The sequence below is a fragment of the Microtus ochrogaster genome, chromosome 8 (assembly GCF_000317375.1).
Source record: "Microtus ochrogaster isolate Prairie Vole_2 chromosome 8, MicOch1.0, whole genome shotgun sequence".
NCBI classification, from domain to species: Eukaryota; Metazoa; Chordata; class Mammalia; order Rodentia; family Cricetidae; genus Microtus; species Microtus ochrogaster.
Window position 1 is genome coordinate 576,863 of NC_022015.1, and position 21,697 is coordinate 598,559.

General features: G+C 41.2%; 1 protein-coding gene across 3 annotated transcripts in view; it reads right to left on the reverse strand.

Annotated features, from left to right (window-relative positions):
- Positions 1-21,697, reverse strand: part of Stk33 (serine/threonine kinase 33) — a 174,632-nt gene that overhangs the window by 30,420 nt on the left and 122,515 nt on the right. For 2 of the 3 annotated variants that reach the window (XM_026781109.1, XM_026781110.1), the window contains exons 7-12: positions 20,592-20,660; positions 20,012-20,100; positions 18,179-18,266; positions 15,890-15,965; positions 11,443-11,555; positions 11,057-11,142 (exon numbers count right to left, since the gene is read on the reverse strand). In XM_026781109.1, the coding sequence (XP_026636910.1) occupies positions 11,057-11,142; positions 11,443-11,555; positions 15,890-15,965; positions 18,179-18,266; positions 20,012-20,100; positions 20,592-20,660 (521 nt within the window). The remainder of the gene's footprint in view (positions 1-11,056; positions 11,143-11,442; positions 11,556-15,889; positions 15,966-18,178; positions 18,267-20,011; positions 20,101-20,591; positions 20,661-21,697) is intronic. The other variant, XM_026781111.1, reaches the window with a different exon arrangement.

The following is a 21,697-nucleotide window of genomic DNA, read 5'->3' on the forward strand; positions in this document are numbered from 1 at the left end:
CTCTACACTGGCTGTGCTCAGGTCTCCTCTGCCCCGATTTACCTTCCCGTTCTGACAACCATGGCCTACACCACCTTCAAGGCCAATTTAAAAGTCATCTCTATTAGGCGCCATTAGAGCTGGAGCACACACTGGGCCGAGGCAGCAGCCAAGGGAGACTAGAGCCATCTGAAATCCTGATTGCCTAGGAGCGCATTGGATTGAGTTCTGACCTCCAGGGCTTGCAACTTCTTAGATTCATCCTGACTTCTGTCAGAATCCACAGTTCCCAGGATCCTAGACTTTGGATATGCACATCTTGGGCTCAATTTAATATCTCATTAGCAAAGATACAGGCCGACATAACTGTCTGTAACCGCAGTCCTGTCCAAATAAATAGCCCCAGGTTAACTCTTTGGATACTGTGGATTTTACCCCTCTACTCTCTCTGAACTGGATTTGTGACTTTGTCAAAATGAATATATCACTTTTAGGTGACACATTTTGGGAGATACTACATAATTCATCACGCTCCCTGCTCCAACCAGGTACCCACAAAGGTCTGGAGCCTCTGTGAGCTCTGACTAAGAACAAAGCAACTCCCAGTCCTGCCAGGCAATTCGCAATGGAAGATACTAAGCGCTGGGACTTGGAAGTCATTCTTTATCACAGGACATGCAGCCTATCCTGACAGGGAGAACAAAGTGAATGCCTGTACCCTGTAATCACCTCACAGATGCCTTAGCAAGACGGGCCCATCTGCACATGACCACGCCCAAAAAGACAGTAGCCACGGTGGAGCTCACACGCGAGCTGCATAGTATGACAGCAGCCTACCATACCAATCTGTGCTGTGCAAAGTCCTGATGAGCAAACATTTATTATCACAGTTTGACTAACAGCGTCAGTCTCTCAAGAGCACAGCTCAGACTTCACACACCACGGTATATGAAATGTCATTATGTAAATTGCAAACCTCACTGCTGGCTTTGCAGCCCACACCAAACAGATGCCATCACAATCCATGATCAACTGGCTCACTTCTTTCAAAGCGTATCTGCCCCTGGGTACTAGGTATCTGCTGGCCAGTTCATCCACCTATCTCCTTGTCTCCAGGGAATTAGTCAACAAAGATAAAAGTGTAGCAAAGCAAAGAAAATGTTGATACTAAGAGTAAAATTTAAATCAAACAGAGGTAGAATAGCAAAAGAAATAGTTTGTGATGGGGACCCTGACACTCCTTCCTCTGCAGCCAAAGGAAGTAGAAGACACAAATTTGACAAGTAGCAGAAAGGATGGAAACACTTCTAAGGAAAAATGCCTGCAGAGAACTCCCAGAGAAGTCTCAGACATAGAAAGCACAAGAAGACAATGCTGGGCGCAGATAAAATGCAGCAAACAGCGGGAGAGTTTGCTGGACTCAACGCTGACCCTCACTCCATAAGGTCAGTACTAGGGCAAGAAGGCCGGACTGCACAAACCAGTCTTAGTGAACGCTTACCAACACCACCACCAACCTCACCATCTGCACAGCTCTAAACTTCTATAATGTATGATATGTACATTGGCCTGATTTATTTCACCTTTATGTACATCTACAATGAGCAGAGTTTTTATATTTAGGGTTTTAACAGAGATGTTTGGACATAGATTTTTTTCCCCCAATTAGTTAAGATTGTTTTGCAGAGTTTCACCCTGTGCTGTAATTTTACATCCCTGTGTTATCGCGTAGAGTAAGGATCACCTACATTCTCTTAAATCCACATCTCTAGGGAGCTTTCAAGTGTCCGGGATCGCCTATAAGCCTACCCAAGAGCTCAGTGGCTAACACTATATAGTGAGAGCGTCTTTGTACTCAACGAAATTGCCCTATTTCTCAATCCAAAGAGATTGTAAGGAAAGGAAAGGGATCTAAAATAGAATCATCATCACAAACACTCCACCACTTAGAAAGTTAACTCCTTGCCTCCAGTACTCACTTGTACTAGCAAGCTTGGACACTTGGACACTGGGAAGTGAAGTCCATGCTGTCTGTGTCTAAAACCCATTCACGGGCTATCACTTCAGGCTTGTTAGCAGTTGAAGGAGAAATTGTATCAGATACATAGACTAACCAGTAAGTGATGGTCTATAGCTATGGGTGTTCCAGTCTAACAAACTATAAACAAACTAACCAGTTGAAGAAACAAATGAAATGGACTAGAACTGCCAGCAGGCACTAGATTGTATATCACCTCAGCGCGGCAGTGCTAGCTGAGGAAGTCTCTTTGCTGGCTGAATCCAGGTCAGACATTGAACTCTTCACTTCCGAGACAGCAGTGACCATTTGATAACTGGAGGCTGCCCCAAGTAGAGACCTTTTGGGTTGGAGTATTTCCACTGCACAGCCAACAGGCTAATATGTTTTAGTATGGAAAAACTAGGCAGGGGTGTGTACTCACAGAGAAGCAATGATCATTTGGTCATTGCTAAGGCTTTGATTCTTTGCCTTAGTGGCTAGCCCCACAAATGGAGACTAAGTGGTATTCCCTCATCTAATGAAGTCTGACTTTCAAAGAGTACCTATCATCATTCTGTAAATAGTGCATGTTTAACAAGGACTCTTCATGAACTAGACATGTAAGCTGCAGTAAAATGTGAGAAAATAAAATCGGCAAAGCTGGAGAACATTCTGGAACTTCTCGTCAGTTCCTACTTCTGAAAACATTTCCACTGGTGATGTTACTAGGAATAAATTTTTCAACAAAAAATGAAACACTTTATTAAAAGCATATAAAAGGATACTTAACTTTACAAAATTAATAAAGCCCAGTCCAAAAACTGAGGTATTCATTTTTATATAACAGTTTGAATAAATTAAAATGTGATAACCTGTGTTCATGAGGGTGTAATCAAATTCTATTTTTTCTTTAAAGATTTACTTTTAGGTGTGTGTGTGTGTGTGTGTGTGTGTGTGTGTGTGTGTGTGTACGTGGTGTGCATGCAGGTTTCTAGAGTTCAACAGAGTCTAGAAGAGGGCACTGGAGTTACGGGAGCTAGGGGTACAGGCGCTGTGAGTTGCTCAATGTGGGTGCTGAATGAGCACTCTTAACTGCTGAGTCCTTACTCCAGACCCAAAGAGCCATATTTACTTTCTTCTTATAGCAGGCAAATTATTGATAACCTATCAAAATGTGTAGCATGTAGTCTCTCTGACCAGTGATCCCATCATTCAGAACTTATTCTATACATATGCTAACATAGCATAATGTGCAAAACTATATTTATGAGAACATTTACTGAGCCACTGATTTTAACAGGAAAGAAATGAAACAATTTACATATTTCATGCTATAGGGGGAAATTTGCAAAATTATAGAACATCCATAGTTTAAGATACAACATTGTACATTCTTAGGAGAATCTTTCCAATATATATCAAGGGGAAAAGAGCAGTTTACAGACTATGAACCTATTTGTGTAGTGTGAGAGGAGAGAGAGTAACATGTTAATTTTTCTGCTTTGTTTACCATTTAAACCATTTACCACGGGCAACGCTGATGTGGGATCCCCTCTGTATGCTGTGAATACCATTGGTTAATGACGACACTGGCTTTGCCTGATAGGGTAGAACAGAGCTAGGCAGGGAAAACTAAATTGAATGCTGGGAGAAAGAAGGGTGGAGTCAGAGGGAAGCCATGTAGCTCCACCAGAGATACATACCAAAACTTTGCTAGTAAGTCACTGCTACATGGTGATACACAGATTAATGGAGATGGGTTAAATTAATATGTAATGGCTAGCCAATAAGAAGCTAGAGCTAATGAGCCAAGCAGTGATTTAATTAATACGGTTTCTATGTGGTTACTTTGGGATTGAGCAGCCAGGAACAAACAAGCGACTTCTTACAACACGATGCCATGGACTTAATAGAACTAATCAGCAATGTAAGCAGCAGGAAAAAGCATGTGCAAACTGTAGAGAGCCACACAAGCACTGAATGATCAGTCACCATGATGGCCTGGATGGTAACAGCAGCCACTAAGGTAGGCTTCAGTTTTCTGCTTCATGTTGAACACAGTTGGTCCCTTGATTTCTCACAAGTGTAGCAGCAAACGAGTGGATGAGGCTAGTGTTGGTACTCCTAGCCTTCAGGAGGTGGTGCACCTCCAACTGCAGCCCAGAGTTTCCAGTCAGAGGTAAAGCTGAGCCTTCACACCAACACTCTTCAGACTGGGGCATCACACACCTGGCTGTAAGGAGGCTTGCTGAGGAACAGGTGGACAGCTATGGCTTGAGGAATCAGTTTTGGAACTCTCGATCTGCCTGAGCAAGGGTTTGTGCTAATCCTCTCCTGCTTTCCCCTAAATCAGCTCTTCCACTTCACAAGAAAAGGAAGGCATAGCTCATGCCATCTTCAATATTACTTTATATATGTGTGTATATATAATCTATATATAATCTATGTAGTACCAAAGACAATTCAAATTGTCTGTGTTGGTGTTCAGGAAGCAAATGAACCTAATGACATGGAGGGAAATCTTTCAAAAGTGAGATGTTTTTATGTCTTTGCTTCCAACAAAAAAAATGAAGAAAGAACTATTTAAATTCTTAGAAGGTAGAGCATTTAAATCATTTTTGTGATTCATTTTATTTTCTGGTTCTAAATACTTCTTCCTGGGCTTTGGGTACACTGGAACTGCATTTATATCCTTATTGTCCAAAACTGCATTTTCATTATTAATCCAGCCAAAGAATTTCTTCCATTTACCCTCTCAGTTATAATGTGGTGCACTTCTATACAAGCAGAAAATGAACACTAAACTGCACCATCCACTTTGTTCCTTCCACCCTGGCTTCCTGAGGGGACTGCCATTTCCTCCATGTCTTGTTTAGATTTTAATGATACCTGTGTGTATTCAAAGTAGAATGTTTCTTTAGCTGTTTTAACTTGATAAAATGAGGATCAGACCTTAGAATTTTTTTCTCTTTCAAAATGACATTGCCAAGGCCATCGGCTACCCTGTCATGAGGAATCATGAATCTTGATTCCTATATTACAACACGTGTGAAAAGTACCTCACGGTGTGGAAAGGGTCTAGACGTGAGGCTAGAACTACAAAAGCTTCTGGGGTAACACACAAGGTTGTCTTCATGGCCGGGGGGGGGGGAGCTAAAACGTTCCTGTGCAGGGCGCCAAGTCTATTGAGTATTCAAAAAATGGTACATGGAATTTTTATCAAGGTTATAATTATTCACCAAAGACAGTACTAGGAAGTGGAAAAGATACATAACAGAGGGAAAATTATACACACATATATGCATTCGCGTGTGTGCTTATATACAGATGACAAAGGGCTCCTATTCAGAATACAAGGAGAACTACAAATCTTTAAGAAAAATACTTTTCATTAAAAATTTATTTTATTTTATGTACATAACTTCTTGCCTGCTTGTATGTATGTGTGCCACATGCATGTGATGTCCCAGGAAACCAGAAGAAGGTGTCAGAGCCCCTGGAACTAGAGTTACGAAAGGTTGTGAGCCACCATGTGGACACATGCACACGGCACACAGACATACACAGGAAAATGCTTATACACATTAAGTAAATAAATAAATTTATTTCTTAACAGTTTATCTATTTTGTTATTCTTTACAGACTTCCTTGCCAGTCTCTGCTCTGCCTTTGCATCCTTGGCTCATTTCCACACCGAGTCTCACTTTTTCAACTGTTTTATATTGGTTTACTCTGTTAGGGTTTCCTGAAATTTTAATGTCAGGAAATCAGAATGCATTACCTACACACATGTATGAAATAGTTAAAGAAAAATTTAGTGAAACATTAAAACAAGTGTGTTTCTGATAAATAGATTTTAAAAAATTTCAACTTGATGATATATCTTTAAATGGGCATTTAAATCAATTTGTTTATAATTATTTTTAAATTAGGAGATGTTTCTACCATCTGAGTTTGTTATTTCAATTGTTCCGCCGTGTACCTCCTTTTACTCTTTCAGTATTTAAACCCCATTATCTATGTTGTCTCCTTTTCCATCTTTTCAAGAGTCCATGATTTCACTCCCTCCCCAGTGTACCTAATGTTGAGATAATATTCATATTATCTGAACTTTTAATTCTGGATTATTATGAATATTTTTCTCCTTTGGTATTGTTTATTGTTTTGCTCAGGACACCAATAACCTTTACTCTAGGTATGTAAAGATACCTATGCATATAGCTCTCTTTAACACTTCCATCAAGTGTGCTAAGTGTGGGCCTAGTGCTGGACTCTCTGAGGTCTTGTTTATTTAAAAATACTTTCACATTTATTTTCATGTCAGTGATCATTTGGATGGATGTAAAATGTTAGGTCTAAAGTTATTTTTCCTTTGATGAACTCAATTTGTTATCCCAGTTATCCTCAAATTGCGTATGACTGCTGAGCGGCAGGATGTGATTCCTCCTTACAAATCTGCCTGTGCCTTTACTAGATGTGGAGAACCCACAGACAGACGATACCAGACTGGTCCACAGGTCCCCTTCAGTTTTGAGTAATTATCAGTGACTGAGTACTGACTAAATCTTGTGTCCTGGTTTATGAGCCTCTTCCTGACATAATTTTATTGAAAGTTTCATTAATTAGGGATGTAAAACATATTCATACATGCATGCATATGTATGGACAGGAGGATAACTTGGAATTCAAGAGAACCGTGTAGTAGAATGGCAGAAGGGATTCTAAAATGTTTAGGACGAAAATATATAGGAGGAAAAAGCCGCCCACCTTGAGTTAGGTGCCATAACTTGTCCGTCCTCTTATGGGTGTGGCTATCAAGGCTAAAGGTCAAAAGCTAGTGTCTAAAACTTGAATAACAATGTGTAAATTATGGACAAGGGCCCTGCTGGCACAGCAGGGGAGACTTTCCTGGAACTGGCCCTGAACCTTGGTCACTAGTGCCTCTGCAGACTGGTCACAGAACAAAGCTTGTGGAAGAGATCATGTTGTTCATCTTTGTGTCCTGACAGTGCTGAAAATGCAAAGTCAAACGATACTTGTTAAGATTGGGGTCAATATTTAAATGGATAGTGACTTATTTAAAATAAGTCATCTTGCAAATTGGCCCCCCACACAATTGTTCACTACAGAGTGAAGGTAAAACTCTTTGACTTGGGATTCAGTTCCCTTTCTCCCCTGGTTTCCTTCAGCATCTCATCTGCCTGTCAGATTGAACTTCCTGGCTTCATAACATCTGTCCCTCTACTTCTGACCACTTAAAATTCCCTGTGTCTTCTTCCTTGCAATGTGTGCCTTATATTGCTTGCTTGCTTGACTAGACTGCAGGCTCCTTACGGCAGACTCCATTTTCATTATCTGCAATTGACCTGACAAGCAGTGAGTGTTGAGAAGTAAAGAAACAATAGACAGTTTGTAGTAGGAGCTGACACCTAAAGACCCTTGAGGATAAACTTGTAGGAGAAGGCCTCACAACCACTGAGAGCCATGGTCCAGTGGGAGAATACTAGAAGACAGCATCAGGACCTGAGGCAGCACAACAAGGCCTTGAAAACAGTCTTTTCTTCAGGAGGAGCTACATTACACCACCGAAGTGTTAGTCTACATAATCTTAATCAAAACCCGGAGTCAGATATCGGGGTAAGGACCGGAAAGAGCAGAGAAGCAGGAGCTGTCGCCAGTTGCCTCCTCCCTCTCTCATTCCAGCATCCCACAATTGCTGAGATCCTGTCTTCACCCCACCTTATCACTTCCTGTCTCCACCTCCTGAGTGCTGGGATTGAAGGCATGTGCCCCTACTGCCTGGCTTCTATGGTTAACTAGTGGCTAGGTCTGCCCTCTGATCTCCAGGCCAGCTTTGTTTGTCAGAACACAAAATACCACACAACACAACATCATGTGTAGTGTGGCAGGGGCCCTGACGGGATAGACATATCCTCCAGTTCCAAAGAACAAAGGGGGGGTTCTGACTTCTCCACACCACGTGATCTAGGCTGGCCTACTTGTCAAGAGCACAGGGGCAGAACTAGGTAGGACCACAGATTTATCCTGGAGCTGCAGGAGGGAGAGACTACAAGGCCCATAGTACAGCATCCTTTCTTACCAATCTTGCATAATAGAGAGAGACATGGGGGGCTGGGCCCGGTTTCTAGCAAAGAGGGGGAATGCTCATGGGTCTGTGACCTAGCAGCATGTATTAAAAACATATTGAAGGATTTACCTTTGAAAGAAAAATTCTAGTGATGTTCAGAACTGGAAGCTATTCCTTTTAAAGCCACAGAATAAAATAATTCTCCTAATATATATTCTCTTTATGCCAGTTGTCTTCAAATGTAAGGTCCCTGGAGATGTGTTTTAAAAATATAAATTCTTGGTGTTAATCTGTGACCTAGGGACTTGAAGAAAGTGAGAGGCCACAAAAAAGGTTTAGTAAGAAGTGCCCATTTCCTGATCTGATGCTGACAGGAAAGAAATAGCAGAAGAGGAGGCAGAAGATTCCAGCGCATTCCTAGTCAGAGGAGGGCTCTTCAAACCCTGCCCCTGACGATGGGCACCTTAGCTGCTGCTTTTCACATCTACCATTCAGCCTTTGGAACCACGGTGGTACTCAGCATTTATTTGAAATTCTGTTCACTTAAATGTATAGAAAAAGAAATAATTCTTTTTCTTGGGATACTTTTAAGATACGTACCATGGTCCAAAATGCACAATACATAGGCTAAACTACAAAGACTTTTTTGTGTAATAAAGCTCTTCAAAAAGAACCTGTTACCAAGCATAAGGTATTAGGAAAAGCAGGCTCTGTACGAAGCAGTGAGGCTCCAAGGGAACCGTCTTGCTCGCTTTAGACGATTTCAATCAGCACATGAATTACAGGAAGGGAAACTTCAGTGTTAGGAAGAAACGAGTCATGCCTCTCAGAAGCCTGGAAAATGCCAGCATGCTAAACTTCATGCACTCAACTAGGAGAGTCCAATATAGCACTCAGTATCTGTCGCTTTTCAGCCATTTGGCAAAGGCTTCAGAGACACAAATGTTAGAGACTCGAAAATGGAGACTTCTGGAAAAATGACCAAAGCCAGAAATAAAGCTGTACTAATTAGAAAACAAATAATTAAATGGCCAAACCCGAATGCTATGTGATGCTGAAAAGAGACAACTTTCTAAAGCTGCCATCTGTTTTACAACTCACTTTCCCGTACTACAGATCTACTGCGTACTTCTCACAATGATCTAGCTGCTGGGCCAGAAATAATTACGGCACAGAATCCGGGAAGGGATCAAAATAGTTACAGAAGAGGGCAGATACATCATATTCTTGAGAGAAAACTATGTTTTAGCCTTAAAGAAAAAGAATTGTTATTCAAAGAAATGGTTCCAAATTGTAAAAAGAAAATTAGAGAATTTTAAAACTGCTACGACAACATATTTATGGCATCTAAACTTCTGTGGGACTCTTCTAGACGCTGCAGTGTTAACAGCATGCTGAGGCCTCTTCTGTCTTTGCTTGATTCCTAATTTATCTCTTACGCCTGTGGTTTTACATGGCATCTATGTATTCGTGGTTCTCCAGTTTATAACAGAACAGATCCGTATCTACTTGTCTGTCACATAACATTTTAAACATCACCTAAATCAGACCTCTTGATTCACCACCCATGCCCTACAGGGAGAATCTACTCTCCATAGCTGTCCACATCTCGATGAATGGAACCACGCTCAACCAGCTGGAACAAACACCCAACCGCTGAACTACAACACAGCCCTTTCACTCACACGTCTAAATCCTGTATCACACGTGTGTTTCTCTTTGTTTCTGTTGTTGCTACCATATCCAAACTGCTACCACCTCTCAGAAATGATGCCTCAATATTTACCAAATTCTCTGTCTCTAAGTCATTGTTCACCTAATGCCCGGAATGACTTCAAGAATAAAACTACACACATAATTTTCATTTCAAATATAATTGTATTTGTGTTCTTGATACCTAGAACAGTGACTAGATATATGTTTAATTTTCAGTGGATACTGTCAATAATCATTTCATATAATGCTAATAACTTCTAGTATCAAATCTCATACTTTTCTTGCTATCTCTATCGATCTAACAGTGAACTGTTTACTCAAAAGAAATCACTCATTATTAACTGTTCATTGATAATTGTAATAACTAGGATTAGGCTTGCTTGCATATTCCAAAGTACCCTAAAGATAAAAAGAAATTTACTTTCTGCTAAAACAAAAAGTTCCGGAATGATTGGCATGGTGACTTTGTGCACTATGTGCCTGGCACCCCATATTTTATTGTTGTTCACCAGCCCCAATGCAGTTGTAGTTCTACTTTGCTGTCCAGGATGGCGACCCAATCACCAGCCATTATATTCCAAGTCACCAGGAAAGCAGAAAGGCCTGAAGAATGCCATGGCTGCTCCATGTAGGAGGGGACTGCACACTTCCTTCACATCTCAATAGCTGTCAGCGGTGACTAACGTAGAAAACTGGGGACTAAAGACACACTTATAGCAATGTTTCCAGCTAAAGATTCAAGAGAGGCTCGCCCAAATTCCAGCTGTGACTGGTCCTGTTCTAGCATAGCAATGTCAAAGTGTCTGCATCAGGGTTTGTAGTCTAATGGCGGAGAGCAACATGAAAATAAATAGACTAAAGAGTTCAGCCCAGGTGATAAAGACATTGGAAGCGTGTTTTCCAAGGTTCCCTGAAGACTCTCTGTACTCAAAGGACTGAGAGCTATAACTGGTTCTAGGGCTTCATATCTGGATGTCCTGACTGCTTCACTCTGCACAGCTTCTAAGACAGTCCTCAGCTCTGTTCTGCTGGACACGAAGCCTCTGTGACAAAGGACAAACAAAGTTCATTTGAATGTCTATAAATACGCAAGAGCAACTGTGGTGACAGTCGAAACCATTTGGAACTGCCCTTTTCAGAAATGTGTCGAGACTCGCCACTCCTTTTCAACTTGTCAAAGGATGGGACTAATTGACTGTTTCAAGACTCTAAGACTGGATAAAATGAGTGCTGTCAGAAAAAAAAGGTTTTTAAAAAGGAGTACCATAACTTACTGTCAACCACTGGTTATCCAGAAGTTCCTTAGCTGTGATTCTGTGAGCAGGATCTACTTTCATAAGTTGTTTCAGAACGTTTTTTGCTGCAAATAAAGGGGAGAAAAACCTTGAAATCTTACTTAACCTCAGTTAAAGCCACACATCATCTAGACATGGTTTCCACTTAAGTTTTTAGTTGGTATTTTTTGTTTTGTTTTGTTTTGTTTTGTTTCTGGGAGTTTTGACCATGAACAATCACAGTGAAGATATCACTATTTCTACAAGCAAATATCATTGAATATAAAGTAGATTTCTATGATTAACCAGAGATTTACAAAACTTTTACTAGTAGTCAATTTTCTTATGTTGTTTGCTTTAGTAAATAATAACAAACCTATACTCACCAGAATCACTTACAGAATCCCAGACCGGATCTTCGAATTGTAGCTCTCCCTTTCTTATTAATTCAAAGAGCTTTTCCTCCGAGTTTGCCAAGAAGGGTGGCTCTCCACACAGTCTAAACAAAGGCAGCCATTTGTTCAAATGCTTTCAACGTAAGATTATTAAAACATAACTTTCTGCAGGACTTAGAAGCAGTGATGCTTCGTAGGAAAGTAACAGATGGAAGAGGAGAAGGGTCCTCTCTGGCTACAGAGTGGAAGCAATGGGCCATGCAGCTCAGTGCTGGTCTCAGCTCAGTAGGCACTCACCGAGACCACAGATCTACAAATGCCCCAGGATTCTGCAGGTGGGGAGACACTGGGGTGCAGGAAGGTGTGCGAGGGTTGAGTGCATAGTAACAGTGGCAGGTATAAAGGAAGGCTTCCCCTTAAAATCCATACTATACACCAGATCACAGGAGCCCATAAAGGGTTATCAGAGACTGCCAACACTCCTAAGAGTTTAATAGGCTAGGCCACAGTTTTGTCTGTGGAAAATACTGTATCAAATGTTAGTAATGGTAACAATAAAATAAAATAAAACCAAAGAATAACTCTGGGAATTCTCTAGGTTCTGAGTCTCAGACAAATGGCATTGAAACAGGCACGATTGTGTCATTAGTATTCAAAAGAAGGCCAGGACGTAAACCATCAGTGAGAAAGAGCAGATGCTGGGTAAACACCAAGCCAACACCAGCACAGCCCAAGCACACCGGGCTGCCTGCATCTGGAGCACAGGGATTATTTCATTGGTTTCTTTTTAGCAAAGCTTGGGGCAAAACAACCAAGCTGAGTCCAGATCTAGGCCAGAGCTCCAACAGGATGCTTCAGAGTTGAGTCCAGGGTACATTCTCAGTAAATGTTCACCTAACCATCAACAACAATCCCAACATCTAAGGACAGCCCTGAAGACAGCCAGCAGGTAAGTCCAGGGATACCCAGGCAGAACTTGGGACAGCAATGCCTCAACTCTCAGGCACAGCCCTTCCCCCTTTACTAAAAACAGAATGGCATTACTCCATTACGCTTGCCAAGGTACAGTCTATTCTCAGTATAATAAAGTCTAGGTCTTTTACATTTTGTATTTTTACTGACTTTCTTCAGTTATATTTTCTAAGTTTTACTTTAAAGATCCAATTGTGAACATTTTCTGATCAAGCTAAAATTTGGTATTTTATGACAATGACAATGAAAATGAAGGAACTTTGCAGGCAGTCAAGGACACAGTCTGGGGCAGAGAGTTTCTCCTGCAAGAATTTCTTGTTAGGGGATCAGGAGTTGTCAGGCTGTTGTGCAAACTCTTACTTTAAATACTTTTTATTTTTCAAGCTCATTCTGACACTTTTCTTCTTACTTGGTTCACTACTGCTTAGTTTTAAAATGGAATTTTAAAAGCCATAGAACACAAAAAGAAACTAACCAGAAAAATGGTTGTCTGGACATTTGCTATCTATTATAAGCAGTGCAGGCCAGCCAAGGCCCAGCTCATTGAGCCTGTTATCAAGCAGAGTTATGCACGGTCCCCAGTCTCTTCTCAGCCTCTACAAGCAACTATAGCTTAAGGGCTAGATTTTAAATTTTCCACTTTTTTCTGTCCTTTGCAATTTTATTTACACAAAATGTATCTAATGGTTGGTCAATCAGCAGCATATGGAACTTTATGACAGCAATTTCCTAGCGCGTCCAGAAAAGAGAATCTAAGACATGAAAAATGCCTCCTAAAGCTGCCTGTTGTTTTCTGTTGCGTTAATAAGAATCAGGACAGCAGAGGAGAGGAGCCAGAAAGAGTATTTATTTATGTTAATTTCACCTTCAGAACGTATGCTATCATTGTCCAATTAAGTAGAAACGAGTCTGAGTTAACTGATAAACAAGGAAGAAACCCTCACGAAGAAGGGAATGCGCTGTGCTGGGGACGAAGGGAGCTGTCGATGGCTGCCACAGGGCACAGCCAGACTAACGAGTAGGCCCTGGTGAGCTACGGGAGAATCCTCTGTGAATGAAGGACGGCGCCATTACACTGATGTGCAACCACACTCTGGAGCAGTAACATTCCAATTAGATATTTAAGAAAGAGGGGGAAATGAAAGGTGTGTGATACACTTGCTTTCCTCAACAGCAAATTCAAAGAGTAGAAAACACCATATGGATTATGTGATGATTCATTATGCAGATTAATATGGACTTTTATAGACAGTCTTAAGAGAATGAAAGACGTATTTAAATAGTTGCATGTTAATTAAAGACTAAACTCAGGATTTTTGCCCCAAGGTTCTAATCGGCACAAGCTTTATGAATCCATTCATACTTCATGCTGTCTAAGCAACGACGCATGTGGACCAGCCCAGTCTCAGCCGCAATCACATCATCTGGCTTCTACTGCCTGTGTCTTCCGGTTCACACAACTGTGAAAATGTAACTACAGTGATGTTAGTATTTAGACATGATACAGAAGAGCAAAATCTCCAACACGACCATAAAACTAATGTTGCAGCAACGCTAAAGCATTCAGATTCACTAAAGACAGAACAATGGTCACTAACAGAACACCTCTCAGAAAATTCACTTAATTTAATTTAACAAATGTATTGAGCACTGAATATGGTCTGACTGTTATATCGGATGCCGGGGATGCAAAGATGAATAATTTGAACTGTCTTTCACAGAACTTAAAACAAGGAAAGTAGATATGATAAACAGAATATTGTAATATTACCATGTAATTTGGTTTTTTAGAATGTTATTATTCACTGGGTGGTGGTGACGTACACCTTTAATCCCAGTACTTGGGAGGCAAAGGCAGGCAGATCTCTGAGTTTGAGGCCAGACTGGTCTACAGAGTGAGTTCTAGAACAGCCAGGGCTATTACGCAAAGAAACCTTGGCTCAAAACAAACAAACAAAAAAAAGTGTATTGCTCACTTATCACAATGAGTACTATCAAAGGTACACATTGTTAGCAAAACTTACTGCTTATGTTTCTATATTAGTATTGTTATTGTTATATTGAGACAGAGTCTCATGTGCCTGGAGCAGACTATATAGCCAAGGGAAACTAAGTTCTGATCCCCCGCCTCTGTTTCTCTAGTGCTGAAACTGCAGGCATGGACCACCACACCTGCTACATGCAATGCCGGGGATCAAACCAGGGAGTCCTGCATGCGAGGCAGGCGCTTTATCAACTGAACTAATGTCCCAGTCATATGGTCTTAATTTGAAGGTTATTATTTTGTATGATTTTTAAAAAAATGATGCCTTAAATCCTCTGTGAAATTCAGAAAAGGTTTATACATAGTAAATATATATCTAAATAGAAAGCTCTAGTGTATGGCCAACCTAGGAGAAAAGTTCACAGAGGGAGTATGCACTCATGACACACACGTTTGTGCTTGCACACAAACACATACCGACAACATGCAATGCAGAAGGTGAGAAAGGCAGGCACATGAAAACACACATGCAGTCCAAGCCTGGGAAAGCGAGCTAGAGCGAGGTTGTGAGCGATCTGCTCAGACACAACATGCCAGATGATCTGGTAATTTTCTATAGCAAGGACCAATTATCAGTCAGAGAGCTTTAGTCCAGAAAGAGTATGCTGTGGTCAACCACCGTGCGAGCAGTGCAATCGGCAGATAGAGTGGAAGGTAAACAGAAGCAGGAGAGACAGCCAGAAAGATCCCGATCTGATAAAGCCAAAGAGGGAGGAGTAGGTTGGGATTTGACTGAATCATGACAGCAAGAGGGAAGGAAGAGCAAGAATTACCAAGGCTTTCCTGGTATTTGGGGAACTAGGAAATACAAAACACTCCCTAAATCCTCAGGTGATCTCCACCCAACTGTGCCCACACCCCACTGTGTCTGTGCCCGTGGGCGGCTCTAGGGCTAGGTGGCCTACTTCCCTACTACTGATGGGCTACAGTGAAGCTCTAAGCCTCGGCAAGGGATCAGGAAGGACAGATTTTCACTCGGATATGTGGGACACTCTTGCATTTGTAGATCAGTGCAAAGCAAAACTGAAGGTCAAGAGCTATAGCACTAAATAAATACTTAGGCGGTCATCCTGAAAGCTCGTGAGGGAGCGCTCAGGGCAGGGCAGCAGCCGGATTGGATTTCAGATGACACCTTTAAAAATATATTGTCTAGTTTTCATTTAAAATCACAATAAAGAGGACCCTAAGAGAGACCTACATGGATCTAATCTACATGGGAAGTAGAAAAAGACAAGATCTCCTGAGTAAATTGGGAGCGTGGGGACCATGGGAGAGGATAGAAGAGGAGGGGAGAGCAAGGGAGGGGAGGGGAGAAAAATATATAGCTCAATAAAAGCAATTAAAAAATAAATAAAATAAAATCTATGTTGATCTACGGTCAGAGGCTCCCCTTTTGCTTACATGGGCGAACAGGCTACTTACAAAAGGTACATTATGACACCTATGCTCCAAATGTCGCACTGCTGGCTGTACTCATGGGCATTGATAACCTCTGGCGCTGCCAAATAAGCAGAAACAAAATAATATTAATAATACAATAAATGACTTTTAATTGCTTAAATACAAAGCATAAAAATGTGCTGATGTGTTGCAAATTATTCCTCCAGAGGGAAAGAAAAGAGCCAACAGCAGATGCTGAATGAATAATGTACAGGCCTCCCAACTGATGGCACCAAGTCCTCACTCCTATCAATTAGTCCCTAACGGGACAATGGCAGAAACCGCACTGCTAAATGTGCAGTTCTCTATTCCTGCGAAATGGCGGGTGATCTTACAAAGGTTCTGCAATTATAATAGAAGACAGTAATATCTTAGACCTTCCCTCAAATATAAGGAAACACACAACTTAAGTAAATATTATTTAAATCAAGGCCAATATATACAAATCTGGATTCATAGAAAAGCTAATATTGTGGTTATGAATCACGTCAGTAGAATAATGAAAATAATTATGAAATCATAGCACTATAATGATAGAATATGTATTATTTGCCACATTTTCTAAGTAAGAAAACCGAGATAGAAAGCACGTTCACATAAGACTGGATCAAAACACCAGTGAATCCCAATGCAGGATGAGGCTCCAAGTAGGCTCGACTCAATTCCTGGCTCTCTGACTGACAAAGGTGTTCACAGCAGGGTCCCTTCAAACAGCCTCTCAAAGTAGCACAGTGCCTTTAACCTTAAGATGCCACATGCTTTAAGTTGAGGTTTTAGGGCTTTGTTTTCTAGTGAGTGGCTTTTTAAAAAACAGTATGATACCGAGAAATGGTCTATTCTACTTTTACACATATAAAAAAAAAACAGTCACAAACTCAAAAATAAGATACATGTTTAGACTTTAAAAGAACATTAAAATTTACAGTGTTTTTATAATAAACTGTGCTCAGAATCCTATGAGCCAGTCATGTAGGCATTTGATACCCTCTGTCAATGAAAGTAAAAATCATGGAGACTTAGCTACATTCGCACTCTGAAGAATGCTTCCTATGGGAAATCTGCATTCTTATTGAGAAAGCACACCAGTCTCCTCCACTAACACACTGGCCATATGCATGTAATGCTCTCACATGTCAGTGCACACTCTCCAGCATGCATACATTCAGACGCGCGCGCGTGCGCGCACACACACACACACATACACGCATACACACACTTTTATAACAGATTCTAAAAGTAAATGGAATTTTATCTTCCCCACTCTCTATGATTAAATGAAATGAAAACAACAAAAAGAAGCCAAAAGATAAACGGGAGAATGAGAAAAGGCTAAACTATAATAGTTCACAAATTAAATAATTTGTCTCCAAATAATTGAAAATTTACACCATTTCTCTTTTTGCAATTGTTGTGTGTGTTTGCAGTCTTTAGCTGCATGTAAAACTTTAAATACAGAACCAGCAAAGCGCGAGCTGCTCCATGGCCATGTGTCTATCATGGAGGCAAATTCTGAATGAGATCCAGTGAAGGCCGCCTGACCACTGCACCACAGTAGGGCCAGGCCTCCTGGCCTCCACTCTGTCAGTCTTCCTAATTACCAGGGGCATTTCTACATGCACTGTCATTGCAGCCCTCGGGGAAGCAGAAGCCAGAATATCTGTGCCAAGGAGCCATTTAGGAAGTCAGCAAAGCTCCACAAACCATCTGTCTTCCCTCTTGTTCCCCCACTTGTTATCAATGTAGACAACTAATAAGCAGGCATAAAACTCAGGGTGCTGGGATATATTTTCCCCATGTAACCACAGACCAGATGTCTTTTGCCAATGGGAGGATCTGAACAGAATCTAAAGTAGCCTTTTCCTAAGTAAGATAAAACAATTTAAAAACTTTATGCATCAAGGAGGCAGGAAAAAGCAATGAACAAAGTATACTTTTCAGCCATAAAACAGATAAACTACTGATACAACATGCATAAAATAGCAAACTCGTTCTGTGGAACAGAAGACACAAATAAGTACCCACTGTATGGTTCAGGCACAGCTAAGTTCAGAGATGGGAAGACTGGGAAGTACTGGGATGTGAGAGGGAAACTGGTGGAAAGAGATATAAAAAAATAAAGTGCTATGCACGCATTGGCATGGTGATTATATAAATCGGAGCTCACTATGTAGCCTATCAATCCTCCTGTCTCAGCCTCCCGAATGTTGGGGTTGCGGGTATTGGCTACCCCTCACTTCAGGTGTTCTACCTTTTCCGCATCTTCTCACTTACCCATATAGATAGGAGTGCCACACGTGGTCTGCATCATGCCTTCGCTCCTGGAGCCATGCTTCCTAACCGCCAAGCCAAAATCAGTCACCTGAGAGCAGATACACAGGCTCAGCCACCCAGTGACCTCCATCCACAGTAACTGCATTTAATCCTCACTTCTTGGGGATGGACTTTTCCTTGTGTTACTACTAAAAACCTGACTTTCCCTCTCTGCCCAACATCTCTGGTAGAGAGAACCCAGGATGTTGACTGTTCATGCTTTTTATTAATTCTTTTGGTAAAGATTTTTATAAGTTACTGCTTATAGGCTTTCATTGCAAAAGCCTAGCCTTGGAATGTGTTATCTATTTCTCTGATCCTGGAGTTATGGTCCAGTAAAAGCAGAGTTTAAATGAAAATAGTTACCAACACTAAGACTCCTTTTTAACATGTATAACCAGCAATGCTTGTTTTCCCTTACTACTATTTCCTTTGTGAGAACCAAGTATACTAAGACATTTGCTACACTACTTGAAATGAAGCAAATTAGCTAACTCACTCCAACATGACCTGGTCGCAGCCGGCCTGAAGGCCTTTTGCTGCAACTTCAGTCTCTTGCTCCATTCTAAATCTTGGTAATTACACCTCCAGTTACTAAATATTTGTCACATACCCTCGGTTGTCTCTCAAACGGAATGCCCTTGCCCCACAGCAGAAACAAAGGCGCATTCACGGCGCATGCAAGCAAAGCATGGATTCTTTGTTCACACTGAATGCAAATGTCAGGGCCTTACAAAGTGCAAGGAAATAATTTTAAGTACTATGTGACTTTACCAAACCAGCTCTCTTTTCCTTTCATAGAGTCTCACTCTGCAGCCTAGGCCAACTTAAAACTCACTATGCAGCCAGGCTTGTCTTAAACTCATGGCAATCCTTCTGCTTCAGCCTCTCCGTGCTGGGAATACAAGTGTGTATCAGTATGCCTTGAATCAACTGCTGTCCATAAATAGCCCACATGGAGCTTAATATCTGTCTCTCTCCACACAACATCTCTACAGACACAAACATACTAAAGCCTTCATGACCCAGTTCCATTACTCGGAGAGCTCTCGTTTGCCAAAAGTTAACTGAGCATGCTCTGTCTCAGGCATTCCTCCACATTCCAACAAAGAATAAACTGATGCTCTTTCCTGCATGGAGTTCACAACGAACTAGGAAGAACATTCTCTGAGGGACACCAGCAGGGTTTCTGAGTCTGTTTCTACTACATATGGATTCAGCTTCTGCAGCACCAACTTACAGACACATTTGATTCTAGAGATAACACTTGCACACATTTTGAAAGCAGCCACTATTAAAGTGTTAAGTAATAAATAATGTATTCTATCATTTGTTTGACATTAAGGAACACTTAATTTGAATAAAATCTTCAAGAATAAACACTTGGCACATTAATTGTGGTTAAGACATAAATATTAATACCCAGGGAAAATTTCAATGAGAAATACAGACTGTAGCATTAATTTAGAATCAAAAGCACAGCCAAGGTGTGTTTTTCTCTAAATCTGTAACACATTTACATCAAATTACCAGACATAATTTTGAAATTAATTAGAATTCAGAGCATCTGTTTGCTTGCTATTAACTAATGATTTAGACTCATCCAAAGGAATATGCACTTTGAAAAACACATTTGGTAGTATCATTTTTATCAGTTACAACTTCTTTTGTGAATTTTTACTTCTTAGCACAAATGGCTTAGATTCAAAAGAATCCAAACTGTGTCTAAGATGTCTGTAGGCACTTTGCTGCCGGTTTCTGGGCAAATATTGAGTAGTATTTCTGGGCTCTTACCTTTATGTTTAAGTTCATTTCATTGTTATCATCCAAAAAGCTGCTTTTAACCATTATGTTTTCCAGCTTTAGATCTCTGTGCACTATATCTACCAGGAAAACAGACAGCCAAAGTGAATAACAGAAGGATAGAGAGAACAGGAACAGGACCGATAAATGCAGCGTGAGGAAGACCAAGCATGACTCTTCTCTGTCCCATCTTACTCACACCCCTTCCCCACATCTCCATCAGAAGCCATTCTCTCATGTCTGCATGTGCCCTGCCGTGCCAGTCTGATGTGCCAGCCTGGTGAGTGCAGAAGGGGATCGGTCCAAGGCTACACACTCCCAGGAGAATCAAAGTAGCCTGGGTCACAACACAGCCTTGCTTATACAGGTAAGGTTTTCTGTGTCCTTAGTTCTCTAAATAGGGGACTTGTGCCTCTATATATCACTACTGTCAACGTAAACGTTTTAACACATTGTAATTTGGCTACATGTGCATAAACTGTATTTCAGTGTATTTTTTTAAAATAGCAGTATGCATTTTTTTTACTGTTCATATGTTGAAATAAAATACACAAATCTTGGGGGCACAAACCTCTAGCTGAACAGGTCAGAGTTGAGGTGAGATTTCTGTGTACATTCAAATAATGTATCAAACACTCCTCTGCAAAAAAAAAAAAACTGAGTTCTCGTTCACAGCGAAAACGTCTCAAGCTGTAGAGAGTTAAGTGTTTAACTTCAAGGGAAAAGAAGCTGACCCAGCCTTGGACTGGCAGCCGTAGCTAATCACTTACGGTTCTCATATATCCTCCGGGTTTTGTCTGGAATTCTTACTAGTGCTGTTACTCCGCCTGTCTCTGCTTACATAAATCCCCTACCATCTTAATTAACGCATTTTGGTGATGTTTTAATCGTTGATGGGGGCAAATCTCCCTAACACCCCACCTTTTTATCTTGGCTATTCTCATTCTCTTTAGAATAATTTTTAAAATCTCACCCCCCCAAAAAAAATGCTGTTGAGACTTTATAGAAATATACTGGAAACCGTGTCATTGGCAAGGGATACCGGACACAAGCGTGGCCTTCAGCCTCTGCAAGCCTCTCCCTACCTGAGTCGTTCTCTTGTCTGAGCCCGTGTTCCTCAGGTCTAGTTCTGACACACATCTGTGCTCCCTGCCCTTCACACAACTCTCCATTGAGAAATTGCCGCACAGCATTACAAGCTGTTTCTGCCCTCTGTCTCCTGCTAGCCTAAGCTACTTGAGGGGTGGGGGCCTTAATTTTTTCATCTTTGTAACTCTAGAGCTGAGCACAACACAGTAGGTGCTGAGGAAACAGATCCAAAGCCTGCCACTGACCACTGTGCAACGAGTACTTCCTCACCTGTTAGATGAGAACGTTCTAGAGTCACACCCAGGAGCCTCAAAGAGAAGGGGAGCAGGGACAAGGGGCAGCAGTGAAGCTGTTAGAATGAACAGAGCTCTTTTTAAGCGTGTTTTTTAAGTAGTAGATAATGTTACTACACACTTGTCAAAACCAACAGGATAAAAAAATCCCAGCACATACTGGCTTTGGGGGAGCCTAGGCAGTTTGGATGCTCAACTTACTAAACCTGGATGGATGTGGGCGGTCCTTGGACTTCCCACAGGTCAGGGAACCCTGATTGCTCTTCAAGCTGATGAGGGAGAGGGACTTGATTGG